The sequence below is a fragment of the Galeopterus variegatus genome, unplaced genomic scaffold (assembly GCF_000696425.1).
Source record: "Galeopterus variegatus unplaced genomic scaffold, G_variegatus-3.0.2 Scaffold3657, whole genome shotgun sequence".
Lineage (NCBI taxonomy): Eukaryota > Metazoa > Chordata > Mammalia > Dermoptera > Cynocephalidae > Galeopterus > Galeopterus variegatus.
In genome coordinates, this window is record NW_007729768.1 from 103,653 (window position 1) to 125,149 (window position 21,497).

Sequence of the window (21,497 nt, forward strand, 5' to 3'; positions counted from 1 at the left end):
CCTCAAAATGCTTATCACCCTATACGAAAGATGTGTAAATTGCATACCGATTTCCAATGTACTACTTTCAAAAGTAATTTGGAGTAACTTGGTTAAAAGAAACAAATAAATCCATACCCAAACGTTTAAGACTTGTAATGAATCAGGCAAATAATCAAGAACCTGAGACCACAATTCAATGCGCTCTTCTGAGACACAAGACAAATCAACAATCCAGCCCCGAACTAGGCAGCTCATCTGACAGTGAGTTCAGAAAGAACCCTCAAATTCTTAATTATTAATAAATATTAAGTGCGCTATGCACTCAGTCTTCATCACACACAAGTAATAAAGTTAATTAAAAGTTTAACTGGATACCTAAACAAGTTTGGAGTACTTATAGTTTACCTTCAAGGTGAATCCTCCTATGACTGACTACCTGTAGCCTTTAGCTTTCTTCAGCGCTTTCTTGGCTTACCTTGGTCTAAATCAGGCGCACATATAAACTAGAAGGTTTTAATGAGTAGGCAAATTAAGTGCCTAGTTATCCAAGTAAATTCAAATCTTTTATTTATTCACTTGTTAAAAAATAAAACCTAACCATTAATTATAATGCTTCTTTAGCAGGAAAAAGTAATTGAAGTTCCCATTTTTTCCCTCTTTCCTACATCCAATTCTTCAGGAAGACCTATGTCTTAGTCTGTTTTCTGATGTTACAACAGAACACCAGTCTTGGTCATTTATAAACAATAGAACTTTATTTGGCTCACAACTGGAGGCTGGGAAGTCTGAGAGTGTGGTATAGGCATCTGGCAAAGGCCTTGTGCTGCATTAACCCATTATGAAAGGGGAGAAGGAAATTGAGAACATGAGGCAGAGAGAGAAAAGTGAGCTGAACTCATCCATTTATCAGGAGCTCACACTCGAGATAACTAACCCACTCCTGAGATCACAGCATTAATCCATTCAGGAGGGCAGAGCCCTCATGACCTAATCACCTCTTAAAGACCCCATCTCCCAATGTAGTTACATTGGCAATTAAATTTCAACATTAGTTTTGCAGGACACACATCCAAACCATAGCACCCTGCATATCTGAAATCCATCTACACAATTCCTTCTCTACTGCCTCCTCTGTAGTTCAAATCACTCTCCATTACTGCTTGCCCACAGGTGTGCAGTAGTTTTCCACTAGTATTCCTGCTTTATTTTTTCCCCCTAGCTATCATTCTTTGCATGGAAACAAAAGAAATTATTTAATAATTTGTATTAAATCATATAATTATCTTACTTAATAAACTCTTGATAATTTTACAGTAAAAAATCAATAATAAGTGTGAAAAGAATGATGGAAATTAGAAAATTGCCATTTGGAATCCATCATAATCATAATTAACTCAAATAAGAATCATCAGATACTATCAGTGGGTAAAAGGTTGAGGAGTTATAGGATGTTTCTATAGTCTCAAAGTGCTTTCTTTTTTTTTTTTTTAAAAGATGACCGGTAAGGGGATCCTAACCCCTGACTTGGCGTTGTCAGCACCACGCTCACCCAGTGAGCCAACCGGCCATCCCTATGTGGATCCGAACCCTTGGCCTTGGTGCCATCAGCACCGCACTCTCCCGAGTGAGCCACAGGGCCGGCCCTCAAGGTGCTTTCTTGTAAGATATTTATTAACTAAATAGGGAAAAATAGAAACTTTATAGTGGAGAAATCTTAAGCAAGTGATCAAAATTAACATCATCACTAATGTAACAAATTGACATCATGTGCCTCAATATAATGCTCTGACACGAATGAGTACAAGGTCACTTCTGCAGTATTTCTGCCAAAAAATGCATCATCCAAATCTAATTATATTAAGGAATAGTCTACAAAATAAATGGTTTGTATTCTTCAAAAATGTGGGGGGTCTTTGGGTAGCTGGCCAGTACAGGGATGGAATCTGGACCTTGGTGTTATCAGCTAACCATCTGAGCTAACCAGCCAGCCATGTTCTTTGAAAGTGTTAATGCCATGAAAAGTAAAGAAATACTGAGCAACTGTTTTCCAGATTAAAGGAGACTAGAAACATGACAGCTAAATGCAGTGTGTAGTCTTGGATATTCTTTTGCTGCTAAGGACGTTGTGGGAGAATTGCAAAATATGAACAAAGTTGATAAATAATAGTATTGTTAATTTTCTGAATTTCATAGTTGTATTGTTTATGTAAAAAATGTTCTTATTTTTTGAAAAAATACATGCAAGTATTTAGGAGTAAAAAAAGTGCTTATGGTCTATTTACAATCAGATCAAAATCCAAACCACTATAATATATCCTATGTACACTTCTGATTTCTCTGTAACTCTTCCCCACTTAATTACTATGACAAGCCACACTGACGTCACAGTTTCTAGAACAAGCCGTTTTTCCTTGTACTTGCTGTTCTCTGAACCACTCTCAGCCTTTTCTTATTCCAAGTTTCAGTGTACTATCACCAATTCAGAAAGTTCTTCCCTGAACACCAGGCCTAAAGTTCGCACCTCCATTTTCTATTTAAGAGCTCTTCTCCCTTCTTACCACTTATTTTGTCTATTTATTCTTTGTTACCTATTTCTTCCCAGTGAATGCAATTTCCATGAGAGACGGGAGTATGTCTTCACCGTTTTATCAGCGATGTTTAACAGGGTACTTGGAACATATTAGTGTTAAATAAATCTCTTTAATCAGGCTTATCCTTAACTCTACTAAAAAGCATTAGACTCATTGAAAGGGCACTAATCCTTCTGTAAAATCCCAAGCTGAGCTCAAAGATGATACCCTTAAAATGCAACTTCATTTCCGAGAGCCTGAGGATAGAAGAGTGAAGTAGACGCCATCAAGATACTGGGTCCGAACCAGGATGCCAAGGAGGAGGGGATACCACTCCCCTACTGCTTTCTCTGGTCTTTGTTAAGAGTATACTCGTAGGAACATCTATCCTTTTTCCTTCAAGAGAAAATAAAGTAACGAGAGGAATAATATAATGTGACACTACACAAGATAAGTAATAATCCCTAGGAAGAGAAACGGAGCAGGTTCCCAACCCCATTGTTTCTGCACATGCGCACCGCCGGCCACTCTCATTCCCTCCCCCCTCCTTTCCCCACAATCCTTTTCGAGTCCGCGGAACGAGCCACAGAGAAAAAGACCATTGGTCTAAAGTGCAGCCAATGAGAAGGCTTGTTACTAGTGTGCCGGGTGCTGCGGCGTAGGGCAAGCACTTTAGGCCTGGAAGCTGTCCGCGTCCCGGTGGTTTTAGCACGATGAGCTCGATCGGCACCGGGGTGAGTTTGTTATGTCTTGGTGTGATAGTCAGGCCTAGGGACCAACGTGTAAAGGAACCCGGACAGGCCGCATGGGGTGCGCTAGGACTGCCCGCGGCCAGGTGGGCCGCTTCCAGCTGTCTGCAGCCCGTCGGTCTTTTATCCGCTCTGTTCTAGGCCTGCGTTTCAGGTGGAGGTGACTCCTGAAGCGTGGCAGCCCGGCTGTAGCAGGCTTGGCGGCGCAGCAGTGAGGGTTGGAGCAGTTCTGGATGCTGAGTCACTTTCTTTAGCCGCTTAGGGAAACCGAAAGTGGAAATTCGTGCGGTCTGAAATAGTGTGTGAAGGGTTTGGGCAACAGTTCGCCTCTTGGGAACCACCGAGGCAGTGCGGCTTAGGATTCCATGGTCTGAGACTCAGGCTTCCTGTGGACCGTCTTTCTGTTCCTAGGGGGCTGCTGACTCACGGGCCTTCTCTGTCTTCCCCTCGAGTATACTGATCGACTGCTCAGTGTAAGAGTCCCTGGAAACCCTGTCGGGACAGAACTGTTAAGAAAACTGGTCTGAAAACTAAATCTGATGTATCTTTTCAGTTTTTCCTTTGTCCCTGCTTTTCCTGTACAAATTACTTACCAGCGCTTTTAAGCATTATCTAGGGACTTAACCGCTTCCAACCTATAACAGACTCTTGAGGATTTTGGAGTTGGACTTAACTTGTTCGGCTTACCACTTTCCTTTGTTAAACGTACTGCATTTGTGCAGTGTTTTGCTTACTCCCTTTATGTACTTCTCCATATAGGAAATACAGGTGTTTTTGGAAATACTTATTAGTTATTTGCACTAGAGGCATTGAGTACAGACGGTCTCCGACTTAACGATGGTTCCACTTGCAGTTTTTCAATTTTAAGATGGTGCTAAAGTTATACGCATTCAATCCGTAAATCGATTTGCCGTATTTTCAATTAACGATGGGTTTATCGCGATGTAACCCCGTGGTAAGTCGAGGAGCATCTGTAATGGGTTTCTCAGTTCATATATTTCTAGTTGTTTACAAGATTTTTGATTTCAATTTTAAAGCCAAATACTGGTGTTCCGAGTTTCATAACAGGCAACTTATGTTTGAGATGGTTTAATCCATTCGGTTATGAGATGCTAAAGTATGCCATCATAATACTTTTTTTGGATAAGTAAATGCTTAATAATGTATCTTGTAGCAGGTTGACTTTGCAACTACATTGATATTACCTTCAATTGATAGTGTTTCATTCTACAAACCTTTAAAAAATACTTGATAAATATAACCACGTGGGATATGTTAGTATTACAATGGTAGAGTAACGATCTGTTTAACAGATCAGGAAACTGAGACTCAGAAAGTACAACTTATGAAGGCTTATCTTCTGTCTTTACTTCTCCCAAGAACTTCAGATGTGAATACTTGTCTGACATTTGTTCACTTGATTAACTGTCATTTCATAATGAATGTCCAAAGTAGAGCTCTGTGTTTTCTCCTCCCCTTGCCATTTTGTATCTATTACAATCCTCAGTTCAGTGAATGGTCCAATTCTAGTTGCTCAGGAAAAAAAAAAAAGTCTATGGTTCATCTTTAATTTCTTTTTTTTACTTTACTCCCAGAGCCAATCTGTTAGCAAGTTTTTTGCTACCTTCAGAAGGTATTCCCTTCCATCTCTTCTCTAAGCCACCACCACTCTCTTTGGAATACCTAATCTCTGCTTCCACTCGTTTCCCTCTACAATTCATTTTCCACATGAAGCCAGAGTGATGTTTTTAAAAACTTGGAAATATCGTCCCCTCTGCTTAAACTCATTAGAGTAAAACGTAAACTCCCTACTACAGCCTAGTCGACCCAACATAGTTTGGCCCTTAGTTACCTAGCTGACGTAGTCTGCTCTTTTCACTACTGCTTACAGTGCTTGAGACACAGTGACCTTATTTCTGTTTCTTGACTGTGCTAGGCTTATTTCCACCCTAAGGTCTTTGTGCCAAATGCTGGGAAAGCTCTTCCTCCATATCCTAAATAGCTAGTTCCTTGTCATTTAGGTCTTAGCTTAAATATAACTGCCCCAGCAATGCCTTCACTGAAGGACTTTATGAATGAGTGATCATCTTTGTATTCCCATGTGATTAACATATTATAAATGCTCATCAGATGTTTGTGGAATGCTAAATGATTTGTCCAAGGTCCTTCAATTGGTTAGCAGCACAGCTAAATCTAAATGTTCTGACTCCAGTGCTGTTTCCACTATACCATATTAATTTTTTTCAAAAATGAATTTTGTGTTCTGTGTGAAGAAAGTTCTGACTTCCCCTAGGACTTGGATCTGTTTCTCTTCAAAAGCAGAAATCTAAGGTGTATACCTTTGCCGTAGCCACTGTTGCTGTTCTGACATGCTTCTCCTTCCTCTTCAAAGCAGTCTTTATTGGAATATATCACATTCCTGATGTTTAAGACATTTAGAGAGAAAAAAATTGTATGGTTATTATTGCCAAAGGTATATTATAAGCTTATTGTTGACCTTTTCTCCTTAGTATGACCTGTCAGCCTCTACATTCTCTCCTGATGGAAGAGTTTTTCAAGTTGAATATGCTATGAAGGCTGTGGAAAATAGTAGGTAAGAAACATTGTTTTACTTGAAATAAGTATGTTTTAACCATTTATTAAATGTCTCCTTTTATTTTTTATATTTTTGATAATTGGGTTTTCTTTATTTGGCACAAACCAGTATATGCCCTAAAATAATCTCAATTTATTAGTCATTTCTGGATCTCTTTCTAGTCCAAATCTTTTCCATGAGCCCCAGTCCTGTATTTCCAGTCAATTCCAGGATTATCCACTTAGATATCCAAGTCTTAAATGTAGTTTTATACACTATATTTCTTTTCATCTTTGCTAGCCCGTTTTCCTTTTTCAAATTCTTGATTTATGTGATTGTTTTCCTTGGCCATTAGGTTTGTGACCTTGTCTTTTATTTCTCATACATTTTGTGTTTTAAATATCCTATGCAGTTAATCATGTTTCTCTCAGTAGAGGTTTGATTCTTCTCTGTTTCTGCTGCCACTCTCCAAAAGGTGTAGGATCGCTAAGATATTTTCCTGTTGGGCTCCCTTCTTTACTCTTTTATTGTTTAGAGTAATGTACTAAAATTATTACTTTGCATCCTTGTAACATCTGGGTTAAATTATTAGCTTGTTGACAAATATTTTTAGTCTTTTACTGAGGAAGTTTTGTAGTCAGTTATACGTACATGATCACTGTATTTTCAAATCTAAAGAGCAGCTTTGGGATGAATTAGAGGATTTTTTTAAAATTTCTTTTATAACATCATCTCATTCAGATCTCAAAATTTTTTTCAGGCTTACTAAACAGAGTGTTGGATTTGGGCTCAATTTTCCTTTACAATTAAAACCTTTGGAATAAAGGTGGAGTAAGGAAATGATTTCAGGATTCTGGAAAAGTACACATGTGAAATAATGAGTTTTTCCACTTTCTATTAGTGTTCTTAATATTTGTTATGGAAGTTTCTTGAGGGTAGAGACTTGTCTTTGCTTGTGCTGGCACTTAGCAAGCCCTCAGTAGTGAATAAGTAGTGTTCATTTCAGAGTGGTAGAAAGAAGGTATATGGGTTTATAATGGTTTATGAAGTATTTTTAAATGTGAAAAAAATACATTCTTATGGAATTTGTAAGGAAGTTAATTTATTTTGTGTTTAAATGTATTATTAGAGATATTGGTACTTACAAGCTATCAGTATCTGATACTATAATAAAGCTGTAAAGAATTTTAGGCTCAATATATTTGTCAATGGATACAAAAAGCCTGATAAAATTCAAATTTAAGAAAAAAGGTGACATTTTCTTCTGACTGATGAAGGAAATGGGCTCTTAGAACACGGAGCTGGAGAAACTTAGAGAAGTTAGTTTTTCTCTTCCTCCTCTGCATTCTTGAATTTTCATTGGTTTAAAAAACTGGTAAGAGAAGTCTTGACTCAGAGAAAAACTGGAGGTATATTTTGAAATCATCTGTTATCCAGAAAGTGGAGACTAGGCTATGAGGAACTGTGTATCTTAAGAATTTGTTTTCTAAAAGTATCTCTAAATATGATTTAAAATAGTCACTTAAATTTAACCAAACAGGAGGAAATATTTTTAAAAATTGAAACCTTAAAAATGAATTTGATTTTTAAAAAATTTTTTGTATAAAGAAAAACTACTAGGAAAGTTACTCTTTTAAAGGGATCTCTGTAACCCAGTGTGGTAGAAAGCTGGATGAGGATCAGAAGATCTGAATTTTCCTCCTAGTTGCTACTTATAACTACTTCACATATCTTATCATAAGAATGAAATATATGTAAAAACACTTGGAAAATTTTTAAGTGCTGTGTGGGCATAGTAAATAGAGACAGATTGTATAGTAATTTTCTTAAGAGTCTTGTACAGGCTGGTCTGAACGTGGTGAGTTATCTCAATTGTTCATAGTCAGTTACAGATCGAACTCCTTTGTTCTACTCTTTCTCCTCTTCTTACTACTGCACTTGACTAGTCTTGAAAAAATAAAGTCTGGTACATAAAGAGAAAACATTTAATCTAATAATTTGATTTACGATTATAATTTGACATAAATTCTTATAAAGAAATTTAATCTTTAAGAGTCAAATATTTTTTAGTGCCAGTTAAGCATAGGAACTGCCAACACAAATAACATATAAGTGAATACTTAAAAGCATTTTATTAAAAATATTTACTATGATCCTAACTAGTTTATAAAAGTATGCCCTTAGAAAGTAATTTGAAAAAGAAAAAAGGGGATTCTCATTGAGGAGCTAAGGTATATAACGGAGGTTGTGTGATACAACTGTAAGGACTATATTGTTTAGAACAAAAATGTACACAAAATTTTGGTCTGTGGGTCCCTTTATACTTTCAAAGATTATTGAGGACCTCAAAAAGCATTTATTTTTATAGGCTATAGGTTTTATTAATATTTACTGTGATCCCAAAGACCTTTTATTTTTTCAGGTTATTGGTTCTATTAATATTTACCATATTAAAAACAAAAGAAAAAAATTTAAAAATGTATTCATTTAAAATAGTAAACACTGTCTGGCCCGTGGCGCACTCGGGAGAGTGCAGCGCTGGGAGCGCAGTGACGCTCCCGCCACGGGTTCGGATCCTATATAGGAATGGCCGGTGTGCTCACTGGCTGAGCGCGCTACGGGCGACATCAAGCCAAGGGTTGCGATTCCCTTACCGGTCACAAAAAAGACAAAAAAAATAAATAAATAAAATAGTAAACACAATTACATATTAATTTAAAATAACTTAATGAACAATATTTTTAATGAAAAAATAGCTTCAAAAACAAAAAAATTTAGTGAGTGGTATTTTACATTTTTGCAAACCTCCATCAGCTTAATGATACAGTTGGATTCTTACTCTTTGTTCAATCTGTTATATTTAATATATTATGAAGTAAATCCAAATCAGGCTTCGCACAGATACGTAGTTGGAAAAGTGAGGAGTATCTTAATAGCCTTTTCAGATAATTATGGATATTGTTCTTTGATACTACACCAAAAGTGAACAAATGGTAGTTTCTTTTTTTAAAAAAAAAAAGACTGGTAAGGATATCTTAACTCTTGACTTGGTGATGTCAGCACCACGCTCTCCCAAGTGAGCTAACTGGCCATCCCTATATAGGGATCTGAACCCGTGGCCTTGGTGTTATCAGCCCCACACTCTCCCAAGTGAGCCACGGGCCAGCCCTAAATGTTAGTTTCTTAAAGGTTAGTTGGAGTATGAAAACATATTGGTGAACATCTTTGCACTGTTACATTAAAATCCATTGGGGCTGTCTTACACTTTGAATAGATCTGTTACCAATGCATAACTCTGTAAACATTATGAATTGATCATTTTGAAAATATTGGTTCACTGAGTTATAACAGATCTTCCAAATTTGATATATTTCATTTTAAACTATCAAAAACATGATATTTGTTAATATTACCACTGATCTCAACATAAACGTTTCTAAGTATTGGGAAGCAGGCAGGCTGGCTCATAGTGGTGAATATGTTTCCCAAAATTCCAATTTTTGCTTGAAAACTTGAATTTTATTATTGACAACAAATTTGTCAGTGGTTTTCCTTGAAGTAACTGGCTCATTTTGTTCCTTTTAGGAAAAATGTCTGCTGTATGTCTAAGTGTAAATAACCATAGTTTGTTTTACATTGTTGAAGGTTATTCATGAGGAAACTCACAATTCACAAAACAGTTGCACAAGTGCTTTTTCCTTGAGGCAACCATCATACTTGGGTGTGCAGCAGAAGTACTCTGGGCACCTCCCATTTCATTACTAGAATATTAAAAAGATGGGTATGCACGGGTTGAAATTTAATAAAATTATTGCTTCATCAAGGACATTCTTAATTAAGAGTGGCTTAAAAAAAAACAACCCAAAAACAAAAAAAAAATCAGAGAAAATAGCAGTGAAGAATACAATTAGTAGTAGTTTACTGGTACTGGTTTGTTTTCACTGCCTTGATTTGTGCCAGACAGTGTGTCATATTGTATATATTTTGTTAGTATCTTTTTTCACTTACATATTAGTAACTTCTTTGGTCAGATGATATGCTAGATTTTAGGGGGGAGTCACATGATATTCATTTATGGATCTAATTTAGCACACTGTATAGGTTGTTTTCCCTTTCTAGTTTAAGTGTTTTAAAGTAGTTGACATGCTTTAAATGTTACCTATTTTTGTATGTTTTTTAAACTTAAATTTATGAAATTTCTTTTATTTTCAGTTAAAAAATTGGTTTTTTTCCTCCTTGTTTCAGTACAGCTATTGGAATCAGATGTAAAGATGGTGTTGTCTTTGGGGTAGAAAAATTAGTCCTTTCTAAACTTTATGAAGAAGGTTCCAACAAACGACTCTTTAATGTTGATCGGCATGTTGGAATGGTAAGGTGACATTAAAAATTTTTCTTTTTGTCTTGTCCATTTTCTTTTGAAGTAACTGGAATATATTAAAACGTGATTATAAGAACCCATTTACTTCAACATTGAGGCAGAAATAGATAAGTGAGCAGCCACAAAAGTTATCAAGTCAGTTACTGGATTTGAACAGTTGACTGTCTAAAAGAAAGATAGCATTCTCATAACCTTATTGGTGGAAGATGTGAAAACCCAAATTGCTTTAAGAAAAGGAGGAGAGGGAGAGGGTTATGGACTATATGTAGCAATGAGATCTTGGCAGCATAGATCACAAAGGTATATGCTTGAGCGGCAAAGAATCTTTAGTTTTTTGTATTCCTTGTGGGAATTACTGTCACATGAAGATGTTATCAGGTAAAGAACATCTTTATAGTAAGGTGGAGCACCAGGAAAAGATGCTTAATAAAAGGAAAAGTGAACACATCCTTTTTAATAGCTTCATTGTTATCACTGTGTTTATTTCATGCAGCTGGTATCTAAGCTGTCTTGAGTGACTGCTTGGTAGAATTTGCAAGCCCAGCCATAAATCCATAAATATACGGCTGCTGTCTACTGAAGTCATTCTATACAGATGTCATACTTTCTTCAGTAAGAACCACCACCAAAAAAAGAAAAGGAATGAAATGATTTTAACCCTACCTAAAAAGGCAAGGTACTATGCTGGGAGCTCTTTACATAAATTATTCTCATTAACCTGACAGTTCAATGAGTCCGTTTGTTATTTAAAGCCAGGAAGCTGATGGCATTCCATACACCTGAAAATTGGTGAAACACTGGACATTGAAGAGGGTTGGAGAAAATTAAGGCTTAATGTCCTCCATCTACAGTTGTCATCTTCAAGTGATTTGAGAATTATTAGACTTCACAGTTAGCTTTCTCTAAAGCAGTAGAAGATTCTTTAAATGGTGAAACTCAATGGCTTAGGTAAACTTGGGAAAATTATTCTAAACACCCGTTTCCCAGTCTGCAAAACAAGGGTGATAATACTTAGTTACTGTGAGGTTAAAAATAATTATGTAAAATGCTTAACATGCAATGAGCGCTTAATATGTGTTCGGAATTATCGTCATTACTACTACTAAGTTGCAGTACACAAAAAAAAAGCTACTAATTCTGGTATCACTTTTAAATTCTGCAAATCTCCTAAGCTAATGGTTTCCAAACTTTGTCTCCTGGTCCCTTGAGTGTCCCAGTAATTTTTCTCTATGGTTTCCTTAGGCCAAAAATACGTAATGGTTTTGTTTAGTGTTTAAGCTCAAACAACTTAGTGTTTGTATCCTGAAAACTTAGTAGTTTAAAAAAAAAAAAAAACGACAAACCACATACAGTTAAAATATTTTAATTTTTATTTCATTTTAAACAACCACAATTACTAACACATACATCGCTCAATTTCCTAAACTTTGGAATCAGATTGGATGTTGCCACCCTCATTTTCTATACCACATTGATTTTTGTATAGTACTTTTATCACAGCATCCGCTAATAACCCAATGCCCCAGGGTTTCTCAGCACATTTGTAGGAACTGCAGTTGTAAGCCACCATCTTGATAGGTTAATGGTTTGTCATTTTTTGTTTGTCATTGCAGTTTATTAGCCAATAGACTGAAAAAGGAGTTTTGTGGTTGTGTCTTTTAGACCAAAACTTTTAATAACTTTTTAAACATAGAACTGTTTTTGAAATTTCAACCCTGACCAAGACTAGTGGTTTTTATTCTTTCTAAAGAGGTGGGAAATGGGAACAGGATTTATGATAGAAACAGTCCTTCTGAATATGAATTGGATAAAGCAATGAAGTCATACTCAGTAAATTTCCAAATTGTAATCCCATACTCAAGCATCAAAATGCTTTGTAAAAACCTTTAAGCCAAAAAAAATTTTATTCCAAATGATGACACTTGTTAAAAATATATTAAATAACCCTATAATAGCATGCTTTTATTTCTAATAGGAATATATTTATCTATTAAATTGGTACTTTTTTTCAGGCAGTAGCCGGTTTGCTGGCAGATGCTCGCTCTTTAGCAGACATAGCAAGAGAAGAAGCTTCCAACTTTAGGTCTAACTTTGGCTATGACATTCCACTAAAAGTAAGTTGATAACATGGTGAGGAACCATTTGCACAGTAATGTGAGTTTATTTATTTATTATTATTATTTTTTTTGTCCTTTTTGTGACCGGCCGCACCACGCTCAGCCAGTGAGTGCATCGCACCGGCCATCCCTATATAGGCTCCGAACCCGCGGCGGGAGCGCTGCTACGCTCCCAGCGGTGCACTCTCCCGAGTGCGCCACAGACTTGGCCCAGTAATGTGAGTTTATTAATAAGCTCTTCTGTTTCCCCTTCATAGCATCTTGCAGACAGAGTGGCCATGTACGTACATGCATACACACTCTACAGTGCCGTTAGACCTTTTGGCTGCAGGTATGAAATTTTGTGAGATATCCAAAAGTCAGATATGTATTGTAGATATCTATTTTCTCCAGCATCTTTGCCTTTTATACACTTAAAAATATGAACTGTTACCAAGAAGTATTAGGGCAGTGATTAAATAAAACATTGTACATAAAAATAAAAACTATTTGAATAGTGGAAAGGACTATACATGTTTGAAGTAAAGATAAAACAACTCATAATGACCTGAATGTGATTATAGTAAATTGGTGTTAGTCTTTGCTTTTTCTCATGAAACTGGTCTGATTTTAAATATATTCCATGCTAACCTTAGCTAGCTAATTATACTTCAGTTTTCTCACTAATTTCCATCTGATATGCTTTAAGGACTTAAGATAGAATGAATGCTTTCAAATGGTGTTTTTTAGCAGTCAGCAATTAATCCATGCAAAATTACTTTCATAATTCTCACTAATTATAGTTTCTACTTCTGTGGTTAAGATGAGGTGCTGTAGTAGTTTTATTTTGGGGGGAAGTGGGGATTCAACTATATCAAGACCTGAAATATGTGTGAATATTCAAATATGGTTTCTAGGAGGAGGAAACCTGTCATAACTAGCTTTTCCTAAAATGAAGACATGTTTAATTTATAACTTAAAAAAAAAAGAAAAACTAGGTCATGTTTGATAAAACGTTTACTAACATCTGAGTGCTTAGAGGTAGTGCTATCTTTGAGTTGTTTATGATCACTATATTTAAATTACTAAGGAAGACAGATGTTAAAGAAAACCTGAGTTGTATTTTATTGGCAATAGGTTAGACCTGTGAATATTCGTTACATTAGTTATTAAGGTTCTTACTTAAATTACATCACGTAGGGGCTGGCCAGTTAGCTCAGTTGGTTAGAGCACAGCCTTATACCACTGAGGTCATGGGTTCAGATCCCTGCACTGGCCAGTCACACACACAAAAATGAAACACTTTGCTTTCAGACAAGTTTATAGAATACCTTTCAACTGAGCCCTGAGTTCATCAGTTACTTCTCTGCTCTTAAGAGAGGAAAGAATAATGGAGAGAAGTCTTCCAGTAAACATTTGCTGAGAATATACTTGTACTATTAATCAGTCATAGATATGGGGACACAGGATGAATGTCACCATTGATAAAATTTTAGAGGTGATATGATAAAGGTATGTATTGAGTATAGTGGGGCAACAGGGTATCGCCTCTTTCCAAAGAGGTGGCAAGGAAAAGGGTATGAGATATATAGCAAGAACAGGTAAGAGTATTTCAAGCAAAGAGACTGGTTTGAAACTACTTGGGCATTTCAGGAAATGCGGAGGTAGTCAAGGTATATGCTTGAGCAGCAAAGAAGTTGAGTTTAAGGTTTAGACGTGATACTGAAGACATAAGAAGGGATCAGATCATACAGAGGTCTGTCCTCTATGTTAAGGAGTTTCAGCAAAGGAGGTGTTGAATGGTTTAAAATGGTGACAATCGGATATAGACTGTATTCTGAGAGACAAGTCTCATATCAGTGTGGAAGACGGAAAGGAATGATGGTAGGTGTGGGAATTGGAGAGTTGGCTGTTAAGATACTCTGCATGTGAAATGGTATGAAAGATGAGGCTGGTTTCTCTTCTACTCTAAAGCAAATATATTACAGTTTTGGAAAATCAGTAATTCATATGATTCAATGACTTAATTTGTTGAGCATATAAAAATACATTGAACCAAGTCTGACTGTTGCAGAAAGAATACTGGGGAAGAGAATGAAGGAATTTGACATGGATTTAGAATTTCTGTCAGAAATGTTTATGCCTTTACCTATCAGGCCCTCTCATTAGTTTTATTTTTCAACTGCATATCATTGCTTCTTTCTCTACATTGCTATCTTCCCAGCAGTTTCATCAGAAAGTTTAATACTAAAAAAAAAAAAAAAAAAGAAAACCCACATGAATTTTGAACAGATAATCTCAAGTTAGTACTAGTTTTATTAATTGAAACTAGCTTATCATAGTACTTACTATGACTTATATGTATATAGCAATTATCTTAGAAACCATAATCTCACTTTTATCACTATAGTATTAAGAACCATAGTTTAAACTATTTGTTTACTTTTATACAGTTTCATGTTAGGGTCTTACAGTGTGAATGATGGTGCGCAACTTTACATGATTGACCCATCAGGAGTTTCATACGTGAGTAATTTTGAATCATTTGAAATTCTATTCTTATTTCATTAGCATTTAATATTCATATTTGGATTATATGAAATTCCTTTAAAACTCATTCAAGAAAAGTAATATTTTCTTGCTTATCATTATATGGATATTAGGCAGAGATAATATTTGTGGCTTTCAAAATGCTATATATAGAAACTACATAGTAAATGTATTTCGAATGTGATTTTCCTTCAATAACTATAAAGATTAGCAGTATCTTAAAACAGAATATAATGTCTCTCTTTTCAAAAAGTGGGTTTAAAGGATTTCTTAAGAGCTTTCTCTAACTTAAATGATGACATAATTTTCCTTTACATATACCTTTATTAAAAAGAATCCAGAGTTCTGTTAAAGTTTGGCATTTTAAGTTTTTTGAGCCTGCTGGCATTTGTTAGAATGTGTTTGACTATATTTCTCCACACTTGCTTTTAAAAGTCATTCAACATCCTTTCATTAACTTTTAAAATAGAAACAGTAGTTGTCATTAATGTTATGACAGTATACTAATTTAACTCAATAACATATTGTCTTTTTTTTTTTTTTAAAACAGGGTTATTGGGGCTGTGCCATTGGCAAAGCCAAACAAGCTGCAAAGACAGAAATAGAAAAGCTTCAGGTAACACATATTTAATGCTTGAATTTTTGCTACATCATTATCCTTCGTGTAGTCAAGTTTTATCACCACAAGCTAAACCTTTTAGTCCAAGGATGTAGTAGGGCTTGATGTTTAGAACAGAGCTTTCTGTAACTGCTAAGTGATTAAATAGGAAAGTTGGTAATGCATTATCTGTAGAGTTGTGTCATGGATCCCTTCATGATTTTGATGGCTGCAATAAGTTCTCAATTCAGAAAAATACAACTTTTTGTATAATTTTACTAAATCCTTGAAGCCGATTGATGGATTCCTGCAGCCTTAGCTTGAGAATTTTGGTATTTTAAAATTTTGAGTTAATGTCATAGAATCAACTCTAGTAAGAAGTTATACATAGTAAGTTTTCCTATATCATTTTTCTGTGGGACACAGCTTATATATACATATATATAGTGTGTGTGTATGTGTGGCTGGCTGGTATAGGGATTGAACCCTGGACCTTCGTGTTACCAGCACCATGCTCTAACCAACTGAGTTAACTGGCCAGCCCCCATGTCTTAACATAAGACTTTTAAAGTGTTTGGCTGTGCTCTAGTGCTTCTCCTCATAAGGTATGAAGCCTGTCCTGTTACAACTACCCGCTTTTTTTTTTTAAAAAAAAGATGACTGGTAAAGGGATCTTAACCCTTGACTTGGTGTTATCAGCACCACACTCTCCCAAGTGAGCCATGGGCCAGCCCTACAACTACCCACTTTTTCTTCCCCAAGAGCCAGAAATTCAGCTATTAGTGTGGAAAAGTTTTCTTAAACACCTGGTTTTCCTTTTAGCCATAAATTGATCAACTTAATATTGAAACAGTATACACAAAGTCTTTATTACTTACCTGTCAGAAACTTCCCTAAAAGGGCAGGCATATGGTTTATCAGAGTTTTGGTAAATTACAGTAAGAAAGAATTTCATATACATTTAATATTAATACTGTACTAGAACCTTGCTCAACTAATGCTCATTCAACTTATTTGTCACATTCTAGAACCCCCTATAAAGCCTAATTTATGTTTGAGATAGTAAAGTTGACAAAAGGACTTTAGAGATCGCTTAGCCTAAGCCCAATCCCAAGTTAAACACACTGCCTAGGGTCACAGACTAAATTGGCTGTAAACAGTATTCAGACTTGAGTCTTAGACCAGTGTTCATTTCCATCACACTTCCTTGTGTGGTACTAGGTTCCTATCTTTTTATCTCTTTGTAGCATTATGTGGAAATTTGAAAATTATATGCAGTGGTCAACTATCCTTTTGTCTTTCTGTGGTTAAATCTTAGTAAGGAACGGGTAAAACAACAAATCCCAGCTTTAAAAACAAAAAAACACACACTATAATGAAGGAACACTTATACCTTATGCCAATAACATAAAATCGCGTTGTACTATGGCCCACTGCTTGCTTTTTTAAGTAAGTTTCATTGCAGCACAGCCACATTCATTCTATGGCTGCTTTCACACTACAACAGTAGTTTAATATTTGGAACACAGTCCAGAGGCCATGTATTTAAAATATTTACTATTTGGCTTTTTACTGAGAGAATTGTCTGACTGCTGCTCTATATCATTGCTCTGGCCTGTTTTTCTTTTGATGGTCTGCTTACTAAAAAACAAATTCACGAACATATGTAAAAAAATATATATGCCATTTAAAATGTGCTATTTCAAGTTTGCTTAAGTTTGCCTTTGTAGGATAGAGTTAATTCCCTAAACAGAGAGGTTTACCAGTAAGGGCAGAAATAAACACATCAATATTCTTTCCCTTCCCTTCACCCCAATTTAACATGAAAAAATGTAAACATTAAAAGAATATTACACCAAACCTATTTTCCCACATTTTATCCATTTGTACGTTTTCCCCTGAACTACTTGAAACAAAGTTGCAGACATGACATAGTATCCCTAAATGCTTTAGCATTTATCTCCTTGCAACAATACCATTATCATACTAAAGATATCATCTAATAGTCCAAAATCAAATTGCCTTAATCATCCCAGCACTGTCTTTTTTAACTGTTTTTCAAACCACACTATCAAGGTTCACTTTAATTTGTTCCTCCTTTTTAGTTTTTTCCCCCCTCCACAATATATTTAAGGGCCCATGCCAGCTGCCTTTGGAATTGTACCCCACATATTGGGTTTGTCTATTTCTGAAGACTAGAATACTTAAATTTAAATTCAGTATTATGATTTTTGTTGTCATCGTTGTTTCTTTTCTCATGTGGTTGTGCAGGCATAGCTTCAGCATTGGGATTTCTAAACTTCAATCAAAAACAAAAACAAAATATTAATGAACCTAGTTTAAAGATATGGTAGTTGAATCACCTTAAGTCAGACTGTTGTATGAGTACCCATTATCTTTCACCACTTTCCATCCCCCCAATATATCCAGAACATGCATGCTAGTATGCAAAAAACATTGTATTGATTCTGTTGTGTTTTCAGAAACTCTTATCTGTTTATAAACCAATATGTCTAATAAAATCTTGCACTGGTTACTTCCAGTACCTACGGTATAAAAACTCCTCAGCTGGGCACTTATGGGCTATTTTTCTACACTGATTTCCAAACGTTCACTTAAAAGAATGCTGAATTACTTCTAATATGAACAAAATTTTGGCTTCCTGTTTCTGCTTTGCAGATTTCATTTATCTTCCTAGAATCAAATCAAATCCCATCTGTGTTCTAAGAATCCACTCAAATCTTGATTTTTCTTCAGAACTTTCCATGATATTTTGCATTTTTTGTCTTGAATAGCTCCATGAGGGACAATTTATCTTACTTCTTCATCTTTCTGTATCTTGTATATTCACAGGTTGAGTATCCCTTACCGAAATGCTTGGGACCAGAAGTGTTTCAGATTTCAGAATATGTGCAGAAAACATACTGGTTGATTATCCCTAATTCAAAAAGCTCCAGTCAGCATCCTTTGAATTCCATTTCAGTGCTCAAAAAGTTTTGAATTTTGGAGCATTTTGGATTTTGGGATTAGGGATCTTCAACCTGTAGTAGGTATATTAATGGTTTGTTTTCATTTTATTACTAAAAATTGGCTATAAAGAAAAACAGATTTCTTCTCCAGTCTTTCAAACTTCTGCCTGTGAGTGTAGAGTCAGAGAGAGATCTGGATTCTTATAAATTTTATCACAAAATTAGAGCTATGTAAGGCTTATCCAGAATATCTGTTTTGGTATATTAACTTAAAGACATAAAGACATTGTAAAGCAGAAAACTTAGGTTCTGGTGTTGTTCTAGGCTATTTTCTTTGGTTTTCTATCTGAGAATCTATTTCAGGAGCACAGGTTATTGATAAGAGTTGTGAAAATAGTTACACAAGTGGAAAGTGTTCTTTTAACTCATAAAATTAATATACATTTTGTGCAGATGAAAGAAATGACCTGCCGTGATGTTGTTAAAGAAGTTGCAAAAATGTAAGTTGAAATTTTCCTTACCATCCATAAAAATATTTCACTTGACCTTTTATATACATTAATTCTTAGGCTGTTTTATTTGAAAATAACTTCGTGTATGAGAGGACCTCAAAAAGTTTGTGAGAAAATAGAATTAAAAGATGATACCTATCTCTCCACAAATTTTCTGAAGTACTGTCACATAGTTTTTAGAAGATAAACTTAACGTTCTAAGATGCTTCATTAAGGAGGTTAATATCTGTATTTTTAATTAAGTTATTAACATTTTCAAGTAATAATGGATGGGATGGGAAAAAAATAGCTTTTGGCAAAATTTGTTTGGTGATAGGGTTTAAGGGTAGGAGGACATAATAGACTTTTAGGGGCTTCATTTGTTAGCTCCCAACTTCTAAAATCTCCTAAGTCCCAATAATTGTAATCTTAGATTGCCTATAAGAAAGCTTACAAACTTTATGGTAGGTTTACAGCTAATTATTTCTATACATGGTCCACGAAGCTGACTCATTTATATAATCTGCTGTTTCTTCAGGAAAGATGTCTCACTTTTTCAGGTTTATCATAAAAAGTTCTTGTAACAAGATGGGAGGAACAGTATTCCAAAACATTTTTTAAATCTAATAAAATACTAATTTTGTAGAGAGCTTTTCAGATTTAAAAGTTATAATATTCTAGAGAATTCACAGTACTACTGTTCTACATTAGGACTACAAGAACAAGGTCTAGTCAGTCAGCTCTTTGACCAATAGTGTCACAGGTTTTACATCCAATAAATTTGTTGTCTTTTATAATGTTCATGATAATATAGATTATGTAGAATGTGCCTGCATATCATTTTATAAATATTTATACTAGGGATGGATGTTCTAATTTGTATTGTGGGTATGTGAACTACAGTGTTTGAAGGTAACCAAATGTTAATTTTCCTTTTTCTGTTCTAGTATTTATATAGTACACGATGAAGTTAAGGATAAAGCTTTCGAACTAGAGCTCAGCTGGGTTGGTGAACGTAAGTTATTTTTGTACATTTATTTGCTCTAGGGGTCAGCTGTATTGCACCTAATTTACTACTGGGTGCCCTTTCTCTACAGAGAAAGCCAAAACAAATTTTTCAGGTAGTCTAATTGAAGGGAAAGATCTGTTTAATAATCGACTAAAGTTGTGAACAGTTTTACTTTTTTGAAACATTCATTTCATGTTTTAAAAGATGTTACTGAGAAATCAGCTTTTTCTGTCAAGGCTAGGATTTTCAAAACTTAATCTAATCATGTTGTGAATTAACACCCAGGATTTATAAATCATAGCATAATTAACTCTTCATTTACGTTAGCGCTTAATTTGGGCACATATAATCTCATGTGGAGGAAACACAAAAATGAATTTGTAGCATTACTCAAGGAACAGCTTTACACACACCATTAGATGAATTATACTTGTGGACTAGATAGGTTATATGGTATTAAAAATCACAATATAGTCCTCATTTTTAATTCATTTAATTATATGGCTTAATTTATAGTAACTAAAGGAAGACATGAAATTGTTCCAAAAGATATAAGGGAAGAAGCAGAGAAATATGCTAAGGTAAGCCACAGCATAAAAACTTCTCTAAACAAAATCATGAGTGGAATAATAAAGGAGGGGGTTGATTTCTATTAAATAACACTGAAGAGTTTAACTGAACTAAGAATAGAAATTTTCTAGGTTGTCTCCAGTGGGGTTTAAGTTACTCTGGGGGCTGGCCAGTTAGCTCAACTGGTTAGAGCACACTGAGGTCAAGGGTTTGGCTCTACGGACTGGCCAGCCACCGAAAAGAAAAGAAAAAAAAAAAAAAAGTTGCCCTGGTTCCAAATCGAAAAGATTTTTTTTTTTTTTTTGGTGAAAATTGCAAGGGATTTCCCCAGGATATTTAATGTTTCTGTTGTAGCTTGACTTGCCCACAAGTGTGGGATACAACAATATTAAAAATCAATTTTACCATACTGGCCAGCAGCTTAAAACAAAACAAAACAAAAATATTTTAAACACCATTTTTCTCTTAACAGGAATCTTTGAAGGAAGAAGATGAATCAGATGATGATAATATGTAACATGTACTTCAGCATCTATTCTAAGTTTCTACTACCGTTTCATGTAATTACTCAGTCTCACAGATAATAAATACCCACTGACCAGTTTTCATTAAATTTTTGTCTTGTAACTACTGAAGTTTGGTTAATATCTGCTTGACAAAATTGGGGGTAATTGAAGACATTTACTTAATATTAAAATACAGATTTATTGAGGCTTTGGAACCAGATGAATTTAAAGCCCCATTCCATCTAGAATTCAAAGATCATATTCTGCTGAGCTCTTTTATAAAAAGCACCTATCAATTTAGTAGGCATATAATTGATACTGTTGCCCATTTTGGTATTTAGTGAAGTGATTGCTGGTCATTAATTAGCCACTGTTAATCTTTAGGTGTGATGCAGGAGAAAGATGTTTCAGTTTGGGATAGTTTTTCAAAAACAGATCCTCCAATATGTGAATC

General features: G+C 35.1%; 1 protein-coding gene across 1 annotated transcript; it reads left to right on the forward strand.

The window, feature by feature from the left end:
* The first annotated feature begins 3,157 nt into the window (after nt 1-3,157).
* Nucleotides 3,158-21,168, forward strand: PSMA3 (proteasome (prosome, macropain) subunit, alpha type, 3). The gene is made up of 11 exons (XM_008585658.1): nt 3,158-3,286; nt 5,812-5,894; nt 10,122-10,245; nt 12,267-12,368; nt 12,629-12,702; nt 14,804-14,876; nt 15,451-15,516; nt 18,921-18,967; nt 19,906-19,973; nt 20,484-20,548; nt 21,010-21,168. The coding sequence occupies exons 1-11, from the start codon at nt 3,266-3,268 to the stop codon at nt 21,052-21,054; spliced, it is 768 nt and encodes a 255-aa protein (XP_008583880.1). The 5' UTR covers nt 3,158-3,265; the 3' UTR covers nt 21,055-21,168.
* Nucleotides 21,169-21,497: the final 329 nt, after the last annotated feature.

What these genes read in the sequence shown, in the direction of transcription:
- PSMA3 (XM_008585658.1), top strand. Translation starts at nt 3,266, where the DNA reads ATGAGCTCGATCGGCACCGGG. An exon ending in GCTATGACATTCCACTAAAA is followed by an intron (nt 12,369 to 12,628) that starts GTAAGTTGATAA and finishes TCCCCTTCATAG; the next exon opens with CATCTTGCAGACAGAGTGGC. An exon ending in GCTCAGCTGGGTTGGTGAAC is followed by an intron (nt 19,974 to 20,483) that starts GTAAGTTATTTT and finishes CTTAATTTATAG; the next exon opens with TAACTAAAGGAAGACATGAA.